This window comes from Olea europaea, chromosome 11 (genome assembly GCF_002742605.1).
Source record: "Olea europaea var. sylvestris chromosome 11, O_europaea_v1, whole genome shotgun sequence".
Taxonomy (NCBI): domain Eukaryota; kingdom Viridiplantae; phylum Streptophyta; class Magnoliopsida; order Lamiales; family Oleaceae; genus Olea; species Olea europaea.
In genome coordinates, this window is record NC_036247.1 from 33,480,772 (window position 1) to 33,499,416 (window position 18,645).

The window sequence follows — 18,645 nt, forward strand, 5'->3', positions numbered from 1 at the left end:
TGGGGGGGGGGGGGGGGGGCGATAGGATAAGAAAGAAATAAGAGAGTAAAGTGACTTTGGCATTGATTAGGTGGTTAGAGCGTTGGGGGTAAAAAGCATAAATTAAAACATTTACTTTGCATAGCCAGTAGTCATTTTTGTGTCACAAGGTATGAATATTGAATTTGCCATTCACTGTGCAACGATCCAAAAAGTCTAAAAATGAGGCAAAAATGGGCTCCAAACGGGCACATAATATCTATTTATATATCTCAAAAGGGAATCTGCCAAACTAGATAAATTATTGAACACACTTTTGCGCAAAACATCCCGTACGCCGCTGTCGCCGCACGTAGTAAATAATCCCACTAAAGAAAAAGGCACGATCTATCTTAAATCAAGTGACCTCAAAAAGTGTATCCTTGAGGGGACAATAATTGCATGAAATTAGGCGTGGGCATAAACCCATCGTAGATTAATCATGATGGAGATAATGGGCTTCCTGTTTTGATGATATGGGTCCCATATTTTGATGATAACCAATAGAGGGTATCACATGCCATGGATCGTTAGATTTTATGTGAACAGCACATAAGATAGTGAAAAGAACTTACAATTAGACAATTCGATTATTGATTGATATCTTTCATCTACGTGATTTTGTATTTAACTTATTTTTCTTTTTCGTCGTGTTTTTTCAAGACTACGAACTTATTTTGATGAGGGTCAATAGAGGGAACCAGTAACCACATTGTTGGGGACTTATGATTTGTGGTGTTTGGGGGGTCCAACTAAACAGAAGATACTCTCCAGCTTTTATCTTTTCAAAGGTTGACATGATTGGACCTGCTACAATCCCATACCCCATTGTATGGAAGACGTGAGAGCAATGCACATTCCTTTTTTTGCCTATCATTTGGAAGAGACCATTTAAAGTAACATATCAAAGAAGCCAAAATTAACTGCAATTGCCTGTGAGCATATGGTAAACCTGGGCACATTCTTCTTCCACCACCAAATGGCAAAAACTCAAAATGTTGCCCTTTAAACTCCAAATTCGAGTTCAAAAATCGCTCTGGCATAAACGATAATGGATCGTCCCATATCGTGGGATCATGCCCCATAGCCCAAAGATTCACCATCACTAAAGAATTCTTTGGAATTGTGTAGTTCATAACCTCACACGTGGAATTTGCAGAATGTGGAAGAAATGCTATAGGAGGGTGGAGTCTTAAGGTTTCTTTGATGCAAGCATTCAAATATGGAAGTTTAGAAAGATTGGATTCTTTGATGGAGTTGGAGTTCATTTCACCTTCAAGTTCTTCACGGAGTTTGGCCATGGCTTCTTTGTTCTTGAGCAGCTCAGCCATGGCCCATTCACTTGTTGCAACTAAAGTCCCTGCCCCCGCTGGAAGTATCTCCTACAACAAAATCAATCAAAAGATTAAACCAAATAACTTGCTCAATTAATATTCTCATTCAAATTTAAGTACTTCCACGTTGGCACCGCAACAAATCTCTCATGGAAAATACACACGCGCATGATACGACCGATTCTTGAATGAACATGGCCAACTGGACAATACACATGCCCATTGTCGACTGGGTTGGTCATTTTTCTTTCGCATTCCCACTGAAGTTGAATGCTGATAGCTAAATTTTGGTGGGTTCTACAGTGATTTTTCTTTCGTGTTCCTACTTAAGTTGAATTATGGTAACTAACATTTAGTCAAACATACTCAAACATCACTTACCAAAAGCATGTAGAGCATTTGGACATCTGAAAATCCATTTGCCATCATAAAATCCAAGAAATCCCCATGATTAATCACATCATCACTGCCATTCTCCATTCTTCTCTGCTTTATTAAATCTCCCCACACTCCAAACATTTTATCCATACATTTCTTGGATTTCTTCTGCTGCCCAAGAGGATCCAATTTCAGCCCTTCAAGGAAAGGGAAAAAATCTGCTACAATTGGTGTAGTAGCACACTCCATGAACCTCCACATAATCACTCTCCAATCACTTCCCATTTTCTCATCATTAAAATCAATCAAATCCTTCGAAAAACAAATATTTCCCAAAGTATTGTAAACAGTTGTAAACACAGTATCCCTTATTGTCAAAATTGAACCTTCCTTATTACGCAAAAATTCCATCATTTGTTCCATCTTTTTTGCTCTAATTTCAGCCTGCAAATCCAATGCTTTGTTCGAAAAAAACTCCGATTTCCACAAAACCCTAATCGATTTCCAGTGGGGGTGGCAATCTGTTGCCCATAACAGAGAAAATTTCTTCAAATCAGACTCTTCAATCGGAGTTGCTTTTGGAGCATAGCGCGCCGACAATTCACGGTCGTGGGTTTTAAGAATCTCCACCGCCGCAGCCGGCGAAGACCCAAAAACGACAGCCCGAGTCCCCATCCTTAAAGACATCAAAGGCCCATATTTTTTTGCTAAATTTGAGACTAAAACATGCGGTTTTGTTCCTATAACATGCGGTATGTTGCCTATGATAGGCCATGGAAATGGCCCCGGCGGAAGAATTTTGCGTTTGAATGACACAGATTGAAGAATAAGAAAGATTAAAGTGGGTAGAAGGAGAGTAAGGAGAATGGGAAATCGATTGAAATCAGTAAATGATGAGAAATCCATGGATTATATGCAAGAAAAATTACACGATGATTTAAAAGTACTAACATAAGCAATTAGATTGAGAGATGTGATTCAGCTGCCTGCTTCAAGGGATAAATTTTACAGAAGTAATTCAATCTGGGGTTAAATCGTATAATGATTTACAAGTTCAGATTGTCATTTTCGAATTTTTCCGTTACTTTACGTTAAACAGAAGGAATCTTTAAGTTCCAAGTACATTGTTTTCATGTTTTATTATTGGGATAAAATAATAACTACCACACACTGCTCTACGACTTTTTCAAAGAATGCATCTTTCTCATGAAAAATCAGTATATATTTACCTCAATTTATAATTTTACGATATATTATTTAAAAATTTAAAACAAACATTTTTCAAGAATCACAAGATAAGGTAATGTAAATGTTATCGTACTACTCGGAAATATTATCAAATTTTTTTAATTTTTATTAAAAATAGTATTTTTTTTGGAACGTTTATGTTACCATATATTTTGGAAAAACCAATCAACTAATAATATTAAGGTAACACCTAGGGGCGGATCCACATGAGGTCATGTGGGGGTCAAATGACCCCACAAAATTTTGGATTTTTTTTTTATTTATTTAAAGAAAATGGTTGTTTTAACCCGTTTTCGACCCACTTTAATATATACTAAATGCAATTGAAATATTGCATTCTTAATATTATTTCTAGCTAGTCACCGTCTAGTTTTTCGCTTCTTAATTGTGTGCGAAATGATCAACCATATCAAAAATTACGATGTATCAAAATAGACCATTTCAAATTAGTATTTCGAAAATTTCGATAAAATGCTAACTTTTAAAATTTGCCGATGATCGTATACTATCCAAATCTACAAATCGCTTTCATCATCTAGAAATTCGTTTCGAAAACTACATCGTAGTCATATCGAATGATCCAAACAGATATCGAAAATAGTTAAATATGCGTCAAACGTACGTATTAAAACAGGCGTTTAACTCGTCTTTTAAAAAAAAAATCAATTATTTTATTAACTTTATCATTTTTTCACTATAAATTTTTCAATATAATTTACATCATTTTATTAGGAAATTTTACATTAAAAATAATGTCAAAAATTCTAAAGTCGTTACGGATTAAATGTAATTTGAATTACTTTCAAATTATTTTTTCGTTAAACTTAAATTTCATTTACTTCGTACATCCAATTTAATTTACTCGTCGTTAGCTCAACATCCATAAATGACATGGTAAACAAACTATACATGTAGCAAAATTCATTTAACAATACTGATAATGATAGAATTATAAGACACTTTCAAGATGTCAAAATGCGTATTAACTTATTTTTATAAATATTATATTGTTTTAAAAAATTACACATTAATTTTTGGAGCTAAGCACAACACGCGAGGATGACCTTGCAAGTGACCGCGCCCTCACATTCCCGACGGGGTCCTCATGAATAAAATAATTTCAACCCCATGTGTGTTTGTGTTATGTCAACTTCGCGATCATTCATGTGAGCACTGTAGCACGATTCTAATTTTTGACCCCACAACCTAAAACGACTGGGTTCGCCCCTGGTAACGCATGTTTACTTGTAAGATAATGCATGTGTTATCATCATCGTAATTCGAAATATCCTAGCAAAAAATAACCTGGGCAGTGCAAATCAGCACCTTTATCAACAACTTCGCCATCATGATCTGAACATTATTACCTTCTTCCAAATACCACGAAGACATTAACATTAAGATAACATTCCAGTTACTCGTAGGATAACACGCGTTATCATCACCATAACTCCACATATTCTAGCAAAAAAGTAAAAAATAAAAAATAAAATAAATAAATAATAATAATAAAATTGAAACACTGCCAATAAGTGTTCTCCACCACCATGATTGAAATCAAGCTCTCAAACGCTATCACCATCTTTCAAATTCCACCATATCATCATCAACGTTAAGGTAATATATGTGTTACTTCTAAGATAACACGTGTGTTACCACCACTATAACTCGACATATCCTAGCAAAAATAACTCAAAACACTGTCAATGGACACCTTCCATAACCACCACTGCTAGTAGCCAGCTGCGAAATCTTGGTGTGACCAAATTTTACAAAATTTCCTTGGATTAAAAAAACTACATAAATTCGTGTTCGTTTCCTAGGATTAAAAAAACTACATAAATTCGTGTTGGTTTCCTATTCTGAAATCCATTATAGATGTGTATAGCCTAAAACTTTATGGTTAACCACTAGCCGTCAATTGTCAACATGATTACCCGCCCAGAAATAGAGAGAGCAAAAAAATCCATTCAACCCAATATCCGTGATGTCCTGTCCCGAATGGGATGGGTGATACCCGCCTAACTGAGTACATGAGATGGGTATGGAACGAGGGTCATTGCCCTGAAGCGAGTATGGGACGGGTACGGAAAACATAGTCCTTGTCCCATTACCCACCCCGTTTAATATTAATTTCAAATTTAAGTTCTTATCAAACAAAAATAATAGATTTATCATCATTTTTAAAAAGAAGATAAGTTGTTTTTAATAAATTGGTAAAAAAGTAATACTATTTACTAACTAAAGACATAAAAAATAAAAGAAAAAGAAAAAATAAATGGGGTGATAAATGAGGTAGGAGACTTGCCCCGTCTCAAACCCGCTCCATCCCGCTTTAACAGGGTATAAGTATGGGATAAGATAACAAAAATACCCGACAAGACGGGTGGGAATGGCCAACCCGTCCTATACTCGTCCCGTTGTCATCCCTATCCAGCAACCACCTCCATCACATAGAGCTGGCGACGTCCACGGTCCATCTCCATCTAAGCATCTCAATATGTTTGATTTTTTAAAATAAGGTAAAATAAAATTTAAAATTTAAAAAAATATTTGAAAAATTGTTCGGAGACGATGCAAGGAGTTGCGGGTCATCATCGCCATTGATGCTGGAGAAGAAAATTTTTCGTGGTGATGGCAATGGCGAAGTTCGTAGATGAAAGCAGTAAGTAGTGTGTGGTGGAGTCATGATGGCAGAGTTAGTCCCATAGCTTGGGTAGGTGTGGTGATGGTTGGTGTTTGTGTAGCGACGAAGGATGGCAGTGACGTGGTCACGTGGGATAAACGTGCTTGGATGGAAAAAGGTTTTAAAATTAGGTTTAACTAACATAATGTAAATTTGACAAGTTTTGATTCAAAACTAAGAACTTGTTTGGTAGGGATTTTAATCCAATTAAAATCAATTTTTTGACCGTTATTTCATTATTTCAGCCGTTATTTTTGAATTCTTCTCTTACAGGTAGAACCCACTTTATTTCTAACAGTAAAAAAATCAATTATTAGAATCCCTACCAAACAAGCACTAAAATGGTAGTTATCATCAAGAATTATATAAATATAACCAAACCTTTATTTTATTGGTTTTGTCAAAGTATTAATTTTTTTTGTAACATATTCTATTTTTTTTTTCCAATTTCACTTGTTGAAATATGCTTTAAAATCACGATTCGGAAATTTGTATCTATTAAATAGCAAAATATAATCAATATATAACAACTTCCAAAAAAACTCAAAATTAAAGCTTGGATTCTATTAAAATCAACAGTATCGAAATATTTTCAAGCCCTTGTTTGAGTCCCATTTTGAGGAAAAATGCATTGTTGAATGGACAATGCTATATATACATAACAGTTAACACATTGGTTTACACCTTGGTGAGTTGATAGGTTTTGGTGCATTGATTTTAACACTTCACCTTTTTCAATACATAGCTAGATTTTTGACACATAATGAAGTGTCACTTTAAGTTGTAGAAAACGGGTGTACAAGTAGATTGATCCTTTTTGAATGAATAGTGCATTGATAAAAAATGTGTGACTAAAAAATAAGAAATTTTTTTTGGATTTGAGTGTAATATTATTTTAAGAAAAAAATGTGCAATTAAAATAATGTCAAAACACTATTTAAGAATGAATTTTTTTTAGAGACCAACCAAATCAAAACCAGAAAACCATCTAGCTGCTTGACTGACAAGCTACATTTCTCTTGACAGCCAAAATGACACTAAGTCGAACTAATTTTGGGCTCACTAACTTTGAAATATATGAGCCTTTGAGCGCACCAAAGACCAATTGGGCTTCATCTTGAACCCAGACCGAAAAAATTTTCTTCATCAATAACATTGTTTATATATTTAAGATACATAATTTACATATTTACGCTCTTAGGCCTCGTTTGGGAGTGATTTTTCACCTTAAAAAATTAATTTTTTGACCGTTATTTTACTATTTTAGTCGCAATTTTTGACTTCTTCTCTCACATGTGTCCCTCACTTTTCTCATAGCAGTCTAAAAATCAATTCTCAAAATCACTACCGAACAGATCCTTAATAGATATCTTCTATCATGAAAGAATTATGCTGAATGTATAGTAATCAAAACCAGAAAACCATCTGGCTGCTTGACCGACGAGCTACATTTCTCTTGACAGTCAAAATGATACTACGTCAAACAAATTTTCGGCTCACTAACTTTCAAATATATGAGCCTTTGAGCGCACCGAAGACCAATTGGACTTCATCTTGAACCTAGACCAAAGAAATTTTCTTCATCAATAACATCGTTTACATATTTAAGATACATAATTTACATATTTACGCTCTTAAGATCATGAAAGAATTATGCTGAATGTACAACAATCAAAACTAGAAAACCATTTGGCTGCTTGACTGACAAATTACATTTCTCTTAACAGTCAAAATGACACTACATCGAACTAATTTTGGGCTCACTAACTTTGAAATATATGAGCCTTCCAATTAGGCTTCATCCTGAACCCAGACCGAAGAAATTTTCTTCATCAATAACATTGTTTATATATTTAAGATACATAATTTACATATTCACATTCTTAATAGATATCCAGCTTGATAGCCCACTCACGTGAGTAGGCCAGCGATCATTTGTGAAAGATGGTTTAAAAATTAGTGTACTTGTAACATAATTCATCATGAAATCAGGCTGTAATAAGATGTGGATCTTTACAATTAGATTACACTTCTAAGGGATATACTTAGTGGGACCTTTATAAATGTACAAGTAGTAAAACGTCCACTTAAATCACATCATCTCAAATACCGGTGAGTAGGTCTTAACAGTTGTGCATAACACTCACATTTATTTTATAGAAACAAACAAGCTTCAAATTATATTAACATCTCCTGGACGGAATTAGCAGCAACGGCTTCTTCATCTGCAATGGCACTGCATATTTTTCATCCATGTCTATCTGCCTATCATTTGGAAGAGACCATTTAAATTAACATATCAAAGAAGCCAAAATTAACTGCAATTGCCTGTGAGCATATGGTAAACCTGGGCACATTCTTCTTCCACCACCAAATGGCAAAAACTCAAAATGTTGCCCTTTAAACTCCAAATTCGAGTTCAAAAATCGCTCTGGCATAAACGATAATGGATCGTCCCATATCGTGGGATCATGCCCCATAGCCCAAAGATTCACCATCACTAAAGAATTCTTTGGAATTGTGTAGTTCATAACCTCACACGTGGAATTTGCAGAATGTGGAAGAAATGCTATAGGAGGGTGGAGTCTTAAGGTTTCTTTGATGCAAGCATTCAAATATGGAAGTTTAGAAAGATTGGATTCTTTGATGGAGTTGGAGTTCATTTCACCTTCAAGTTCTTCACGGAGTTTGGCCATGGCTTCTTTGTTCTTGAGCAGCTCAGCCATGGCCCATTCACTTGTTGCAATTAAAGTCCCTGCCCCTGCTGGAAGCATCTCCTACTACAAAATCAATCAAAAGATTAAACTAAATAACTTGCTCAATTAGTATTCTCATTCAATTTAAGTACTTCCACGTTGGCACGGCACCAAATCTCCCATGGAAAATACACACGCGTATGAATATGGCCAACAGGACAATACACGCGCATTGTCGACTGGGTTGGTCATTTTTCTTTCGCATTCCCACTTGAGTTGAATTCTGATAGCTAAACTTTGGTGGGCTCCAAAGTGATTTTTCTTTCGTGGAACTTACTTAAGTTGAATTATGGTAACCTAACATATTAGTCAAACATCACTTACCAAAAGCATGTAGAGCATTTGGACATCTGAAAATCCATTTGCCATCATAAAATCCAAGAAATCCCCATGATTAATCACATCATCACTGCCATTCTCCATTCTTCTCTGCTTTATTAAATCTCCCCACACTCGAAACATTTTATCCATACATTTCTTGGATTTCTTCTGCTGCCCAAGAGGATCCAATTTCAACCATTCAAGGAAAGGGAAACTCCATGAACCTCCACATAATCCCTCTCCAATCACTTCCCATTTTCTCATCATTAAAATCAATCAAATCCTTCGAAAAACAAATATTTCCCAGAGTATTGTAAACAGTTGTAAACACAGTATCCCTTATTTTCACAATTGCCCCTTCTTTATTACGCAAAAATTCCATCATTTGTTCCATCTTTTTGGCTCTTATTTCAGCCTGCAAATCCAATGCTTTGTCCGAAAAAAGCTCCGATTTCCACAAAACCCTGATCGATTTCCAGTGGGGGATCAGTTGCCCATAACAGAGAAAATTTCTTCAAATCAGATTCATCAATCGGAGTTGCTTTTGGAGCATAGCGCGCCAACAATTCACCGTCGTGGGTTTTAAGAATCTCCACCGCCGCAGCCGGCTAAGACCCGAAAACGACATCCCGAGTCCCCATCCTTAAAGACATCAAAGGCCCATATTTTTTTGCTAAATTTGAGACTAATACATGGGGTTTTGTTCCTATAACATGCGGTATGTTGCCTATTATAGGCCATGGAAATTGCCCCAGCGGAAGATTTTTGCGTTTGAATGATACAGATTGAAGAATAAGAAAGATTAAAGTGGGTAGAAGGAGAGTAAGGAGAAGGGGAAATGGATTGAAATCAGTAACTGATGAGAAATCCATGGATTAATATGCAAGAAAAATTGCACAATGATTTAAAAGCACTAACATAAGCAATTAGATTGAGAGACGTGATTCAGCTGCCTGCTTCAAGGGGTTAAATCGTATAATGATTGACAAGCGCATATTGTCGTTTTTCGAAAGGAATCGGTTGCGTTCGACTCCCATTTTCCCTAAAATATGTTTTTATCTATCTTTTTTCAACCACATATTCTTATTTAACATAATATTATACTTAAAGAGGGCTGCTATACCTACTGAATACACACAGGAAGGGGCCCACTCTCATGTGAGTAGGAATTCAAAAATCTGTCATTTTTCTGATAAAAAAAATTCTATACCTGAAGAATTTTTAATATTTAAATCAAAAACTTTTCTTTCACTTTAATTACACATTTTTCATCAATCTATTATTTAAAAATACATTATCAAAAGGAAAAATTGCAGCAATGGTCCCTAACCTTTTCATTTTTTACAGACTTTACCCTAACATTCATTTTGTGCCAGCGAAGGTCCCTAACATTTTTATAAATATGCACTAAGATCCATCTGAATAGAAACTGTCCAAAATACCGTCAGTTGACTTGAAAAATTCATTGAACCATCTGCTACCGCGACGATTTTATTAGATGTTGATACCCTTTTTGACGATATTTTGGACGATTTTATTGGATGTTGATTCCTTAATTTTTTTCGATCAACTGACGGTATTTTGGACAGTTTCCGTTCAAATGGACCTCGAGTGCATATTTATGAAATGTTAAGAATTTCTGCTGATACAAAATGAAGGTTAAAATAAAATCTACAAAAAAATAAAAAGGTTAGAGACCCTGTTGCAATTTTCCCTATTATAAAAAAATGCGTCTCGCATAAGTTCCAAATAAATTGTTTTCAAGTTTTATTTTTGGGATAGAATCAAAACTACCACACAATGCTCTACAATTTTTTCAAAGAATGCATCTTTTTCATTAAAAATCATTATATATTTACCTCATTTTATAATTTTAAGATATATTCATTAAAAATTTAAAACAAACATTTTTAAAGAATTACAAGTTAAAGTAATGCAAGTGTAGTTGTGCTACTTGTAAATATTATTAAAATATTTTGATTTTTATTAATAATAATATATATTTTTGGAACATTCCGTATACTTTGGAGAAACCAATCAATTAATGACATTTAGGTAACACATGTTTACTTGTAAGATAATACATGTGTTATCATCACCATAATTTGACATATTCTAGTGAAAAATAATCTAGGCACTACGCATTAGAACTTTTTTCAACATATTCGCCAACACGATCTGAATCAAGCTCCCAAAGATTATTACCATCTTACAAATTCAACTAAGCCATTAAGGTAAAACACTAGTCACTTGTAGGATAACATTTGTTATTATCACCAAAACTCCACACATTCTTGCAAAAAAACTGAAACATTGCCAATCGGTCCCCTCCACCACGACGATTGAAATCAAGCTCTCAAACGCTATCACCATCTTCCAAATTCGAGCATATTGTCATCAACATCAAGGTAATACACGTGTTACTTCTAGGATAACACACGTGCATTACCACCATTATAACTCGACATATCCTAGCAAAAACAACATTGTCAATGGACACACCACTGCCAGTAGCTAATTGCGAAATCTTAGTGTGACGTAATTTTACAAAACTTCTTGGATTAGAGAAACAATATGGAAATTCGTGTTGGTTTTCTATTGTAAAATCCAATAAAGATGTGTATAAAACTTTATGGCTAACCACCAGTAGTCAACATGACCACCCGCTAGTAACCACCTCTATCACATAGAGCTACCGACGTCCATCCCCATCTAAGCATCTCTATATGTTTGATTTTTTTAAAATAAGATAAAATAAAATTGAAAATTAAAAAAATATTTGAAAAATTGGTCGAAGACGATGCAAGAATTTACGGGTCATCACCGCCATTAGTGTTGGAGAAGAAAATTTTTCGTGGTGACGACAACATGGCAATGGCGAAGTTCGTAGATGAAGGCAGTAAGTAGTGTGTGGTGGAGTCATTGTTGGGTTTTTCCCTCCACGTGAGGAAGTTACTTGTGGAAAGTTGGAGGCAGTTTCCACTTTGACCAATACCAGTTAAAAGGCCCCAAATAAAGGAAAAACATATACATACAAAAAACAGAGAGATACAAACGGGTTTCAGTTCTTCTCGCCGAAGATCAAATGCTGATTTGTGGTCCGATTAAAGTGAAATTTCAGTATGTTGTTCTTGGCAAAGAGATCTACGTTTTGACTGGAGCCGATAGTCCAGATTTCTCTGGGCCACTTGTTTATTGAGATTTTCTTCTTGTGTATTGTGTGTATTTATTTTGGATGTTGTTGTTGTCGATATCCAAGAACTATATGTGTTCGTGATGTATTGATAGCCTCCAGATTGTATTCTGGAGAAGAAAAACGGTATATCCCATTATTTTCATAGTAAAAGGCTTTTACTGGACTAGGTCTCGGTGTTTTTCCTTTCACACTGAAAGGTTTCCCGGTCAACAAATCTTTGTGTTCAATCGTTAAATTTCTTACAGTGTTTGTGGTTATTGGAGCCGATTATTATTATTATTCTTTCCAGTTTAATTCTGCACAGTTGAGGGGTTGAAATATCGTTTTCCCTGCCTGTTTGCTTGTTTATTATTAGTTCGAACCCCAAAAAAGTGGTAGTAGAGCGTTGGTTGAGTCTTTGTATTTCTGGTGAGTATTAAAATGGAGGATTTAGCTAGTGACATGGTTAAACTCACAACTTCCAATTATTCTATCTAGAAGACTAGAATGGAGGATATTTTGTATTGCAAAGATTTGTTTAAACCCATTGAATTGAATGGCAAGAAACTGGATTCTAAGATTGATGAGGATTGGAAGAAGTTGAATAGAAAGGCCGTTGGACAGATTACGCAGTGGGTTGATCAGAGTGTCTTCCATCATATAGCTAAAGAAGTGGATACATATAGTCCTTGGCAGAAATTAGAAGGTCTTTATGAAAGAAAGACTGCACAGAATAAGGCCTTCATGATTAGGGTTGGCAATGGTTCGGTTCGGGGTCGGTTCGACCAAAACCATCACCGAACCACCAATTTTTTGATATACCATAATCGCACTATAACCACGTAAGTTGATTTTGGTTCGGTTCGATTCGTATTTCGGTTCGGACCAGTTCGGGGTGATTAATAACCATGAAAATAAATTATTTTTCATAGGTCTAATCGTCAAATTGAAAAAAATAATTTATGAAAAAAGTCACACATGATGACTATCTACTGATAGTCGAGTGAATTATATTGGAGTACTTCAAACAATTTGTGTTGTTGACCACTTACCAAATTAAAATTGTACAAAGAGGCGATAGAGGGTACATTTGTAAGAAGGTGACAATTTATGGTACCAAGGGTGATGTCCATGTTACCAATGACAAAATCAAGGAAGGCAAAGACTATGTACACTTAATTTCAAGCCAATCCAAATGCCTAAAACTAATCAAGTGATCAAATCTACCGTAAGAGAGTTAGTTTTTTGAAACTGAAATTGTTGATTGAGTTTGCTTAAAGAGTGAGTGAGTTGATAACCATCATAAATTGATAACAATTAGTTTTTTTTTTTTTTTGTGTACATATTTTGTATTAGATTACTATTTAGATGGAAAAAAATAAATTTAACGGGCAACCGGTTCGCTTCGGGGCGACGGTATAAATACCATACCCTCACTGTCTCGAACTTGGTCATTAAAATTAAATATCATATTCGCCCCATTGCACCATCGGTTCAATTTTTTCGCTCCATTCGGTTTGATTAATTGCGATTTTTGATTTTAATGGTACAAATTGCCATCCCTAATTGTGATTAGAAGGCTAGTAAATTTAAAGTACAGGGATGGTAATAATGTTGTAGATCACTTGAACATCTTTCAAGGGTTGTTGAATGAGTTGTCTACCATGAAGCTTACACTAGATGACGAGGTCTAGGCTTTACTTTTGTTGAGTTCCTTACCAGACAGTTGAGAGACTTTAGTTGTTTCTTTGAGTAATTCAGCTCCAAATTGTGTGATCACTGTCGACAAAGTAAAAGATATTATGTTCAATGAAGAAGCCAGAAGAAAAGAGCAGGGTACTTCTTCTAATTCTAAAGCACTTATTATAGAGAGACCGGGGAGAAGCCAAAGCAGAAAACCTTATGGTGATGACAATCGTGACAAGTCTAGAGGAAGATCGAAGTCAAGAAAAGAGATAAAATGTTATCATTGTTGCAAGTTAGGACACCTTAAAAAGGAGTGTAGAAAATGAAAAAGAGAACAGTCAAAATGGAAAGGTGAAGAACAGAAAGAACAAAGGAGACTGCAGCAATTGTATCAGATGTTGAGGTATTTATTGCTTATGATGAAGCATTTGCTAAACTTACAGGCCAAGATTCTACATGGATAGTTGATACAACAGCTTCTATTGATATTACTCCACATAGGGATTTCCTTTCATCCTATACCAATGGTGATTTTGGTTGGATTAGGATGGGAAATGAAGCTAAAGTAAAAATTGTTGGCATGGGGAATGTACAATTGGAAACTAACATTGGCAGCAAGTTACTTCTTAGGGGTGTCAAACATGTTCTCGATATGCATTGCAGCTTGATTTCTGTTGGAAAGCTTAATGAAGAAGGCTATCATAATCACCTCGAAGATGGTAGTTGGAAACTTCCAAAGAGTTCTCTTGTTTTAACTAGGGGAAAGAAGACTAACGGTCTCTACGGAACAGAAGCAAAATTAATCAATGGAGATGTGAATATTGTTGAAAATGAAGCTTCTACTAAGCTATAGCATAAGCGACTTGGCCATATGATTGAAAAAGGACTTCAAATTCTTGCCAGAAATAAGCTCCTAGACAATGTGAAAGGTACATCACAAATCCCTAGTACTCATTGTTTAGTTGAAAAGCAAAGTAGAGTTGCATTTTGTAGATTCCTTGTATCTAGAAAGATTCATATTCTTGATTTAGTTCACTGATGTTTGCACAATGTAAAGTAAATATCTAGGTGGTGCATTGTATTATGTTAAATTTATTGATTACCACTCTAGAAAAGTGTTTGCATATCCATTGAAATCTAAAGATCAGGGGCTGAAAGTATTTGAAAACTTTCATTTGAAAGTTGAAAGAGAAATTGGAAAGCAGTTAAAATGTGTTAAGAGCAGATAATGGTGGTGAGTACCGTTGGCCATTTGAAGATTACTGCAGAAAATATGGCATCAGGCTTGAGAAAATTGTTTCGAAGACTCCACAACAAAATGGAGTGACAGAAAGAATGAACAGGACTATTTGTAAGAAAATCAGATGTATGCTCTCATGCAAAAATGCCTAAGCACTTTTAGGCCGAGGCAATGAGGACAACAGTTGACTTGACTAATCTTTCTCCGTCAGTTCTTTTAAATGGTGTTGTTCCTGAGAGTTTTTGGACAGAAAAAGATATAGCTCTAAATTACTGAAGAGTTTTTTGCTATCGGGTATTTGTTCATATTCTTAAAGATAAAAGATCCAAGCTTGATAGCAAAGAAAAATAGTGTATCTTCTTGAGTTATGTATATAAAGAATTTGGGTACAGCTTGTGGGATCCGGTGAATAAAAAGATCATCCGGAGCAGAGATGTTGTCTTTTTTAAAGATGAAACTATTTAAGATTTGAATTAGACTAAAAAACCAAATTCAGTTAATGTAGAACAAATCAGTTCAGTTCCATACACTCCAGACTTTGTGGTGCATGAGGAACATAGAGAAAGTGTACAAGAAGAACATGATAGACATGATGAAGCCACCACACAAAGTGATGCAGAACCAGATCAAAATCAAGAGAAAACTCCTTCTGAGGTGCCAGTTGAAGTAGAGTTGAGAAGATCTACTAGAGAGCATCAACCTTCCAAAATGTATTCTAGTAATGAGTATGTGTTACTTTGTGATAGAGAAGAGCCACAACATTATCAAGAGGTTCTACAAATGATTGAAAAATGGAGTGGTTAAAAGCTATGTAAGAAGAGATGAAATCCTTGCATAAGAACCATACTTATGATCTAATAGAGCTGCCTAAGGACAAGAGCCACTGAAGAATAAATGGGTGTTTAGACTAAATGTTGAACCGAATAGCTTGCAGTCAAGGTACAAGGCAAGGTTGGTTGTGGAGGGGTTTGGTGAGAAGAAAGGTATTGATTTTGAAGAAATCTTCTCACCCGTGGTTAAAATGTCTTCAATTCAAGTTGTGTTAGGCTTGGCAGCCAGTATGAATTTGGAGATTGAACAACTTGATGTGATATATTATGAGCGACTAGAAGGATTTATAGCTAAAGGCAAAGAAAATATTGCATGTCAGTTGAAGAAACACTTGTATGGTCTCAGGCAGGCACCAAGACAATGTACAAGAAATTCGATTTCTTCATGGTTGAGCATGGATATACCAAAACAACTTCTGATCATTGTGTGTTTATAAAGAAGTTCTCTAATGGGGAATTTATTATTTTTTTACTCTATGTGGATGACATGTTAATTGTCGGTCGTGACACTGAGAAAATCAAGAAGCTGAAAAAGGATTTGAGCAAGTCCTTTGAGATGAAGGACTTGGGACCTGCAAATCAAATTTTTGGTATGAAAATCTCTCGTGACAAGAAGAATGGGAAATCATGGATATCATAGGAAGGTTATATCGAGAAGATATTACATAGGTTTAATATGGACAAGGCAACACCAATAAGCTCTCAACTTGCAAGTCATTTGAAGTTTAGTGCAAAGCAAGGTTCTTCAAGTGAGAAAGAAAAGGAAGAAATGAAGAATGTGCCTTATGCATCAGCCATGGGTAGCTTGATGTATGCTATGGTATGTACAAGGCCAGATAATGTTTATTTTGTTGGAGTTGTCAGCAGGTTTTTCTCTAATCCTGGAAAGGAACACTGGATAGCAGTGAAGTGGATTCTCAGGTATCTCAAAGGGACTTCTAAGATATGTTTATCTTTTGATACTAGCAAAATCGAACTTGTTGGGTTCGCAGATGCAAATATGGCTGGTGATCTTGATTCTAGAAAGTCTACTTCTGGGTATTTGATATTTTTTCAGTGGGAACAATTTCATGGCAATCAAGATTATAGAAATGTATTGCTCTATCCACCACAGAGGCTGAGTATATAGCCATCGCTGAAGCCAGCAAGGAGTTGCTATGGATGAAGAAGTTCTTACAAGAACTGGTCTTAGAGCAAGAGACGTATAGTCAGAGTGCTATTCATCTCAGTAAGAATCCAACCTTCCACTCAAGATCCAAACATATTGAAGTAAGGTATCATTGGATTTGAGATGCTTTGGAGATGAAGAGGTTACAGCTTGAGAAAATCCATACTGATGAGAATGGTTCTGATATGATGACAAAGTCATTGCCTATGGAGAAACTAAAAGTATGTAGAAGGAAAGCGGGCTTGGTGGAATCCCTCACATAGGCGGGAGGTGGAGATTTGTTGGGTTTTCCCCTCCACGTGAGGAAGTTACATTTTGGAAAGTTGAGGACAATTTCCACTTTGGCCCATACCAATTAAAAGGCCCCAAATAAAGGAAAAACATATTCATACCAAAAATAGAGAGATACAAACGGGTTTCGGTTCTTCTCGCCAAAGATCGGAGGTTGATTTGTGGTCCGATTAAAGTGAAATTTCAGTATGTTGTTCTTGGCGAAGAGATCTACGTTTTGACTGGAGCCGATCGACTAGATTTCTCTCCATTCCTTTGGGCAGTACACACTTGTTTATTGAGATTTTCTCCTTATTATTGTGTGCATTTATTTTGGATGTGTTGTCGGTATCCAAGAACTATATGTGTTCTTGATGTATTGGTAGCCTCTAGATTGTATTCTGGAGAAGAAAAACGGTATATCTCATTATTTTCATAGTGGAAGGCTTTTACTAGATTATGTCCCGGGATTTTTCCTTTCACACTGAAAGGTTTTCCCTGTCAACAAATCTTTGTGTTCAATTGTTAAATTTCTTAAAGCGTGTGTGGTTATTGGAATCGATTATTGTTATTGTTATTGCCATTTTAATTTTACACATTTGAGGGGTTGAAATATCATTTTTGCTACCTACTTGCTTGTTTGTTATTGGTTCGAACCCCAATAGTCATGATGGTGGAGTCAATCCACGGCTTGGGTTGGTGTGGTGGTGATTGGTGTTTGTTTAGCTACAAAGGATGGCAATAATGTGGGATCAATGTGTTTGGAAGGGAAAGTAAATGTTTTAAAATTAGTTTTAACTAAAATAAGGCAAATTTGACAAGTTCTAATTCAAAAGGATAGTTATCATAAAGATTAAAAAATATATAATTAAACCTTTATTTTATTGGTTTTGTCGAAGTATTAATTTTTTGTAACACACACACACACATATATATTTTGCAATTTCACTTGTTGAAATATGCTTTAAAATTACAGAAAGTCCAGTGTGCTGAGTTCATGTTCTCCGGTGATGCAAGTCACTGGTGGGACTCAATGTCAAGAACAAGGACCCTTGAGCAACAAGCAGAATTGACTTGGGAGTAATTCAAAGGAGAAATAATGGACACGTACTTTCCCCAGTCCTCGAGGGATCACAAAGAAAGTGAATTCCTCCAACTCAAGCAAAAGACTATGTTCCTGGCTGAGTATGAGAGGAAATTTGATCAACTTTCAAGGTATGCTCCACATCTGGTGGATACGGAAGATAAGAAGGTACGAAGGTTTGAACAAGGGCTGAACTCGAATATAAGCATGATACTTATGTCCCATCGCTTCATCACATACCGTGAAATGCTGGAAAGAGCTCATGCTATTTGGTACCAGAAGACTAGCGCCGAACAACATGGTCAACTGTTCAATCAACCGGACAATGAACAGGGGATCTAGTATTACCTGTGATAAGTCGGAAGGTATATTAGAAGTTAGTATTCCTTCAGGCAACCCTTTGAATACTGATAGAATAGCCAAGTCAATAAGTATCGAAGTTGAGAGAAAA

At 35.6% G+C, this 18,645-nt stretch overlaps 2 protein-coding genes across 3 annotated transcripts in view; both read right to left on the bottom strand.

The window, feature by feature from the left end:
• Positions 1-2,834, bottom strand: part of LOC111404757 (probable (S)-N-methylcoclaurine 3'-hydroxylase isozyme 2) — a 3,632-nt gene extending 798 nt beyond the window's left edge. Inside the window, exons 1-2 of the mRNA XM_023033519.1 lie at positions 1,734-2,834; positions 843-1,400 (exon numbers count right to left, since the gene is read on the bottom strand). Of these exons, the coding sequence (XP_022889287.1) occupies positions 843-1,400; positions 1,734-2,636 (1,461 nt within the window). The 5' untranslated portion in view covers positions 2,637-2,834. The remainder of the gene's footprint in view (positions 1-842; positions 1,401-1,733) is intronic.
• Positions 2,835-7,640: 4,806 nt separating this feature from the next.
• Positions 7,641-9,761, bottom strand: LOC111404145 ((S)-N-methylcoclaurine 3'-hydroxylase isozyme 2-like). 2 transcript variants are annotated; one of them, XM_023032900.1, is made up of 3 exons: positions 8,745-9,761; positions 8,146-8,441; positions 7,641-8,110 (listed from the first exon to the last, which is right to left on the bottom strand). In XM_023032900.1, the coding sequence occupies exons 1-3, from the start codon at positions 9,006-9,008 to the stop codon at positions 8,065-8,067; spliced, it is 606 nt and encodes a 201-aa protein (XP_022888668.1). In that variant the 5' UTR covers positions 9,009-9,761; the 3' UTR covers positions 7,641-8,064. The 2 variants fall into 2 exon arrangements, with proteins under 2 accessions (XP_022888668.1, XP_022888667.1); XM_023032899.1 differs by having other exon boundaries at positions 7,641-8,441; positions 8,745-9,757.
• Between the last annotated feature and the right edge of the window lie 8,884 nt (positions 9,762-18,645).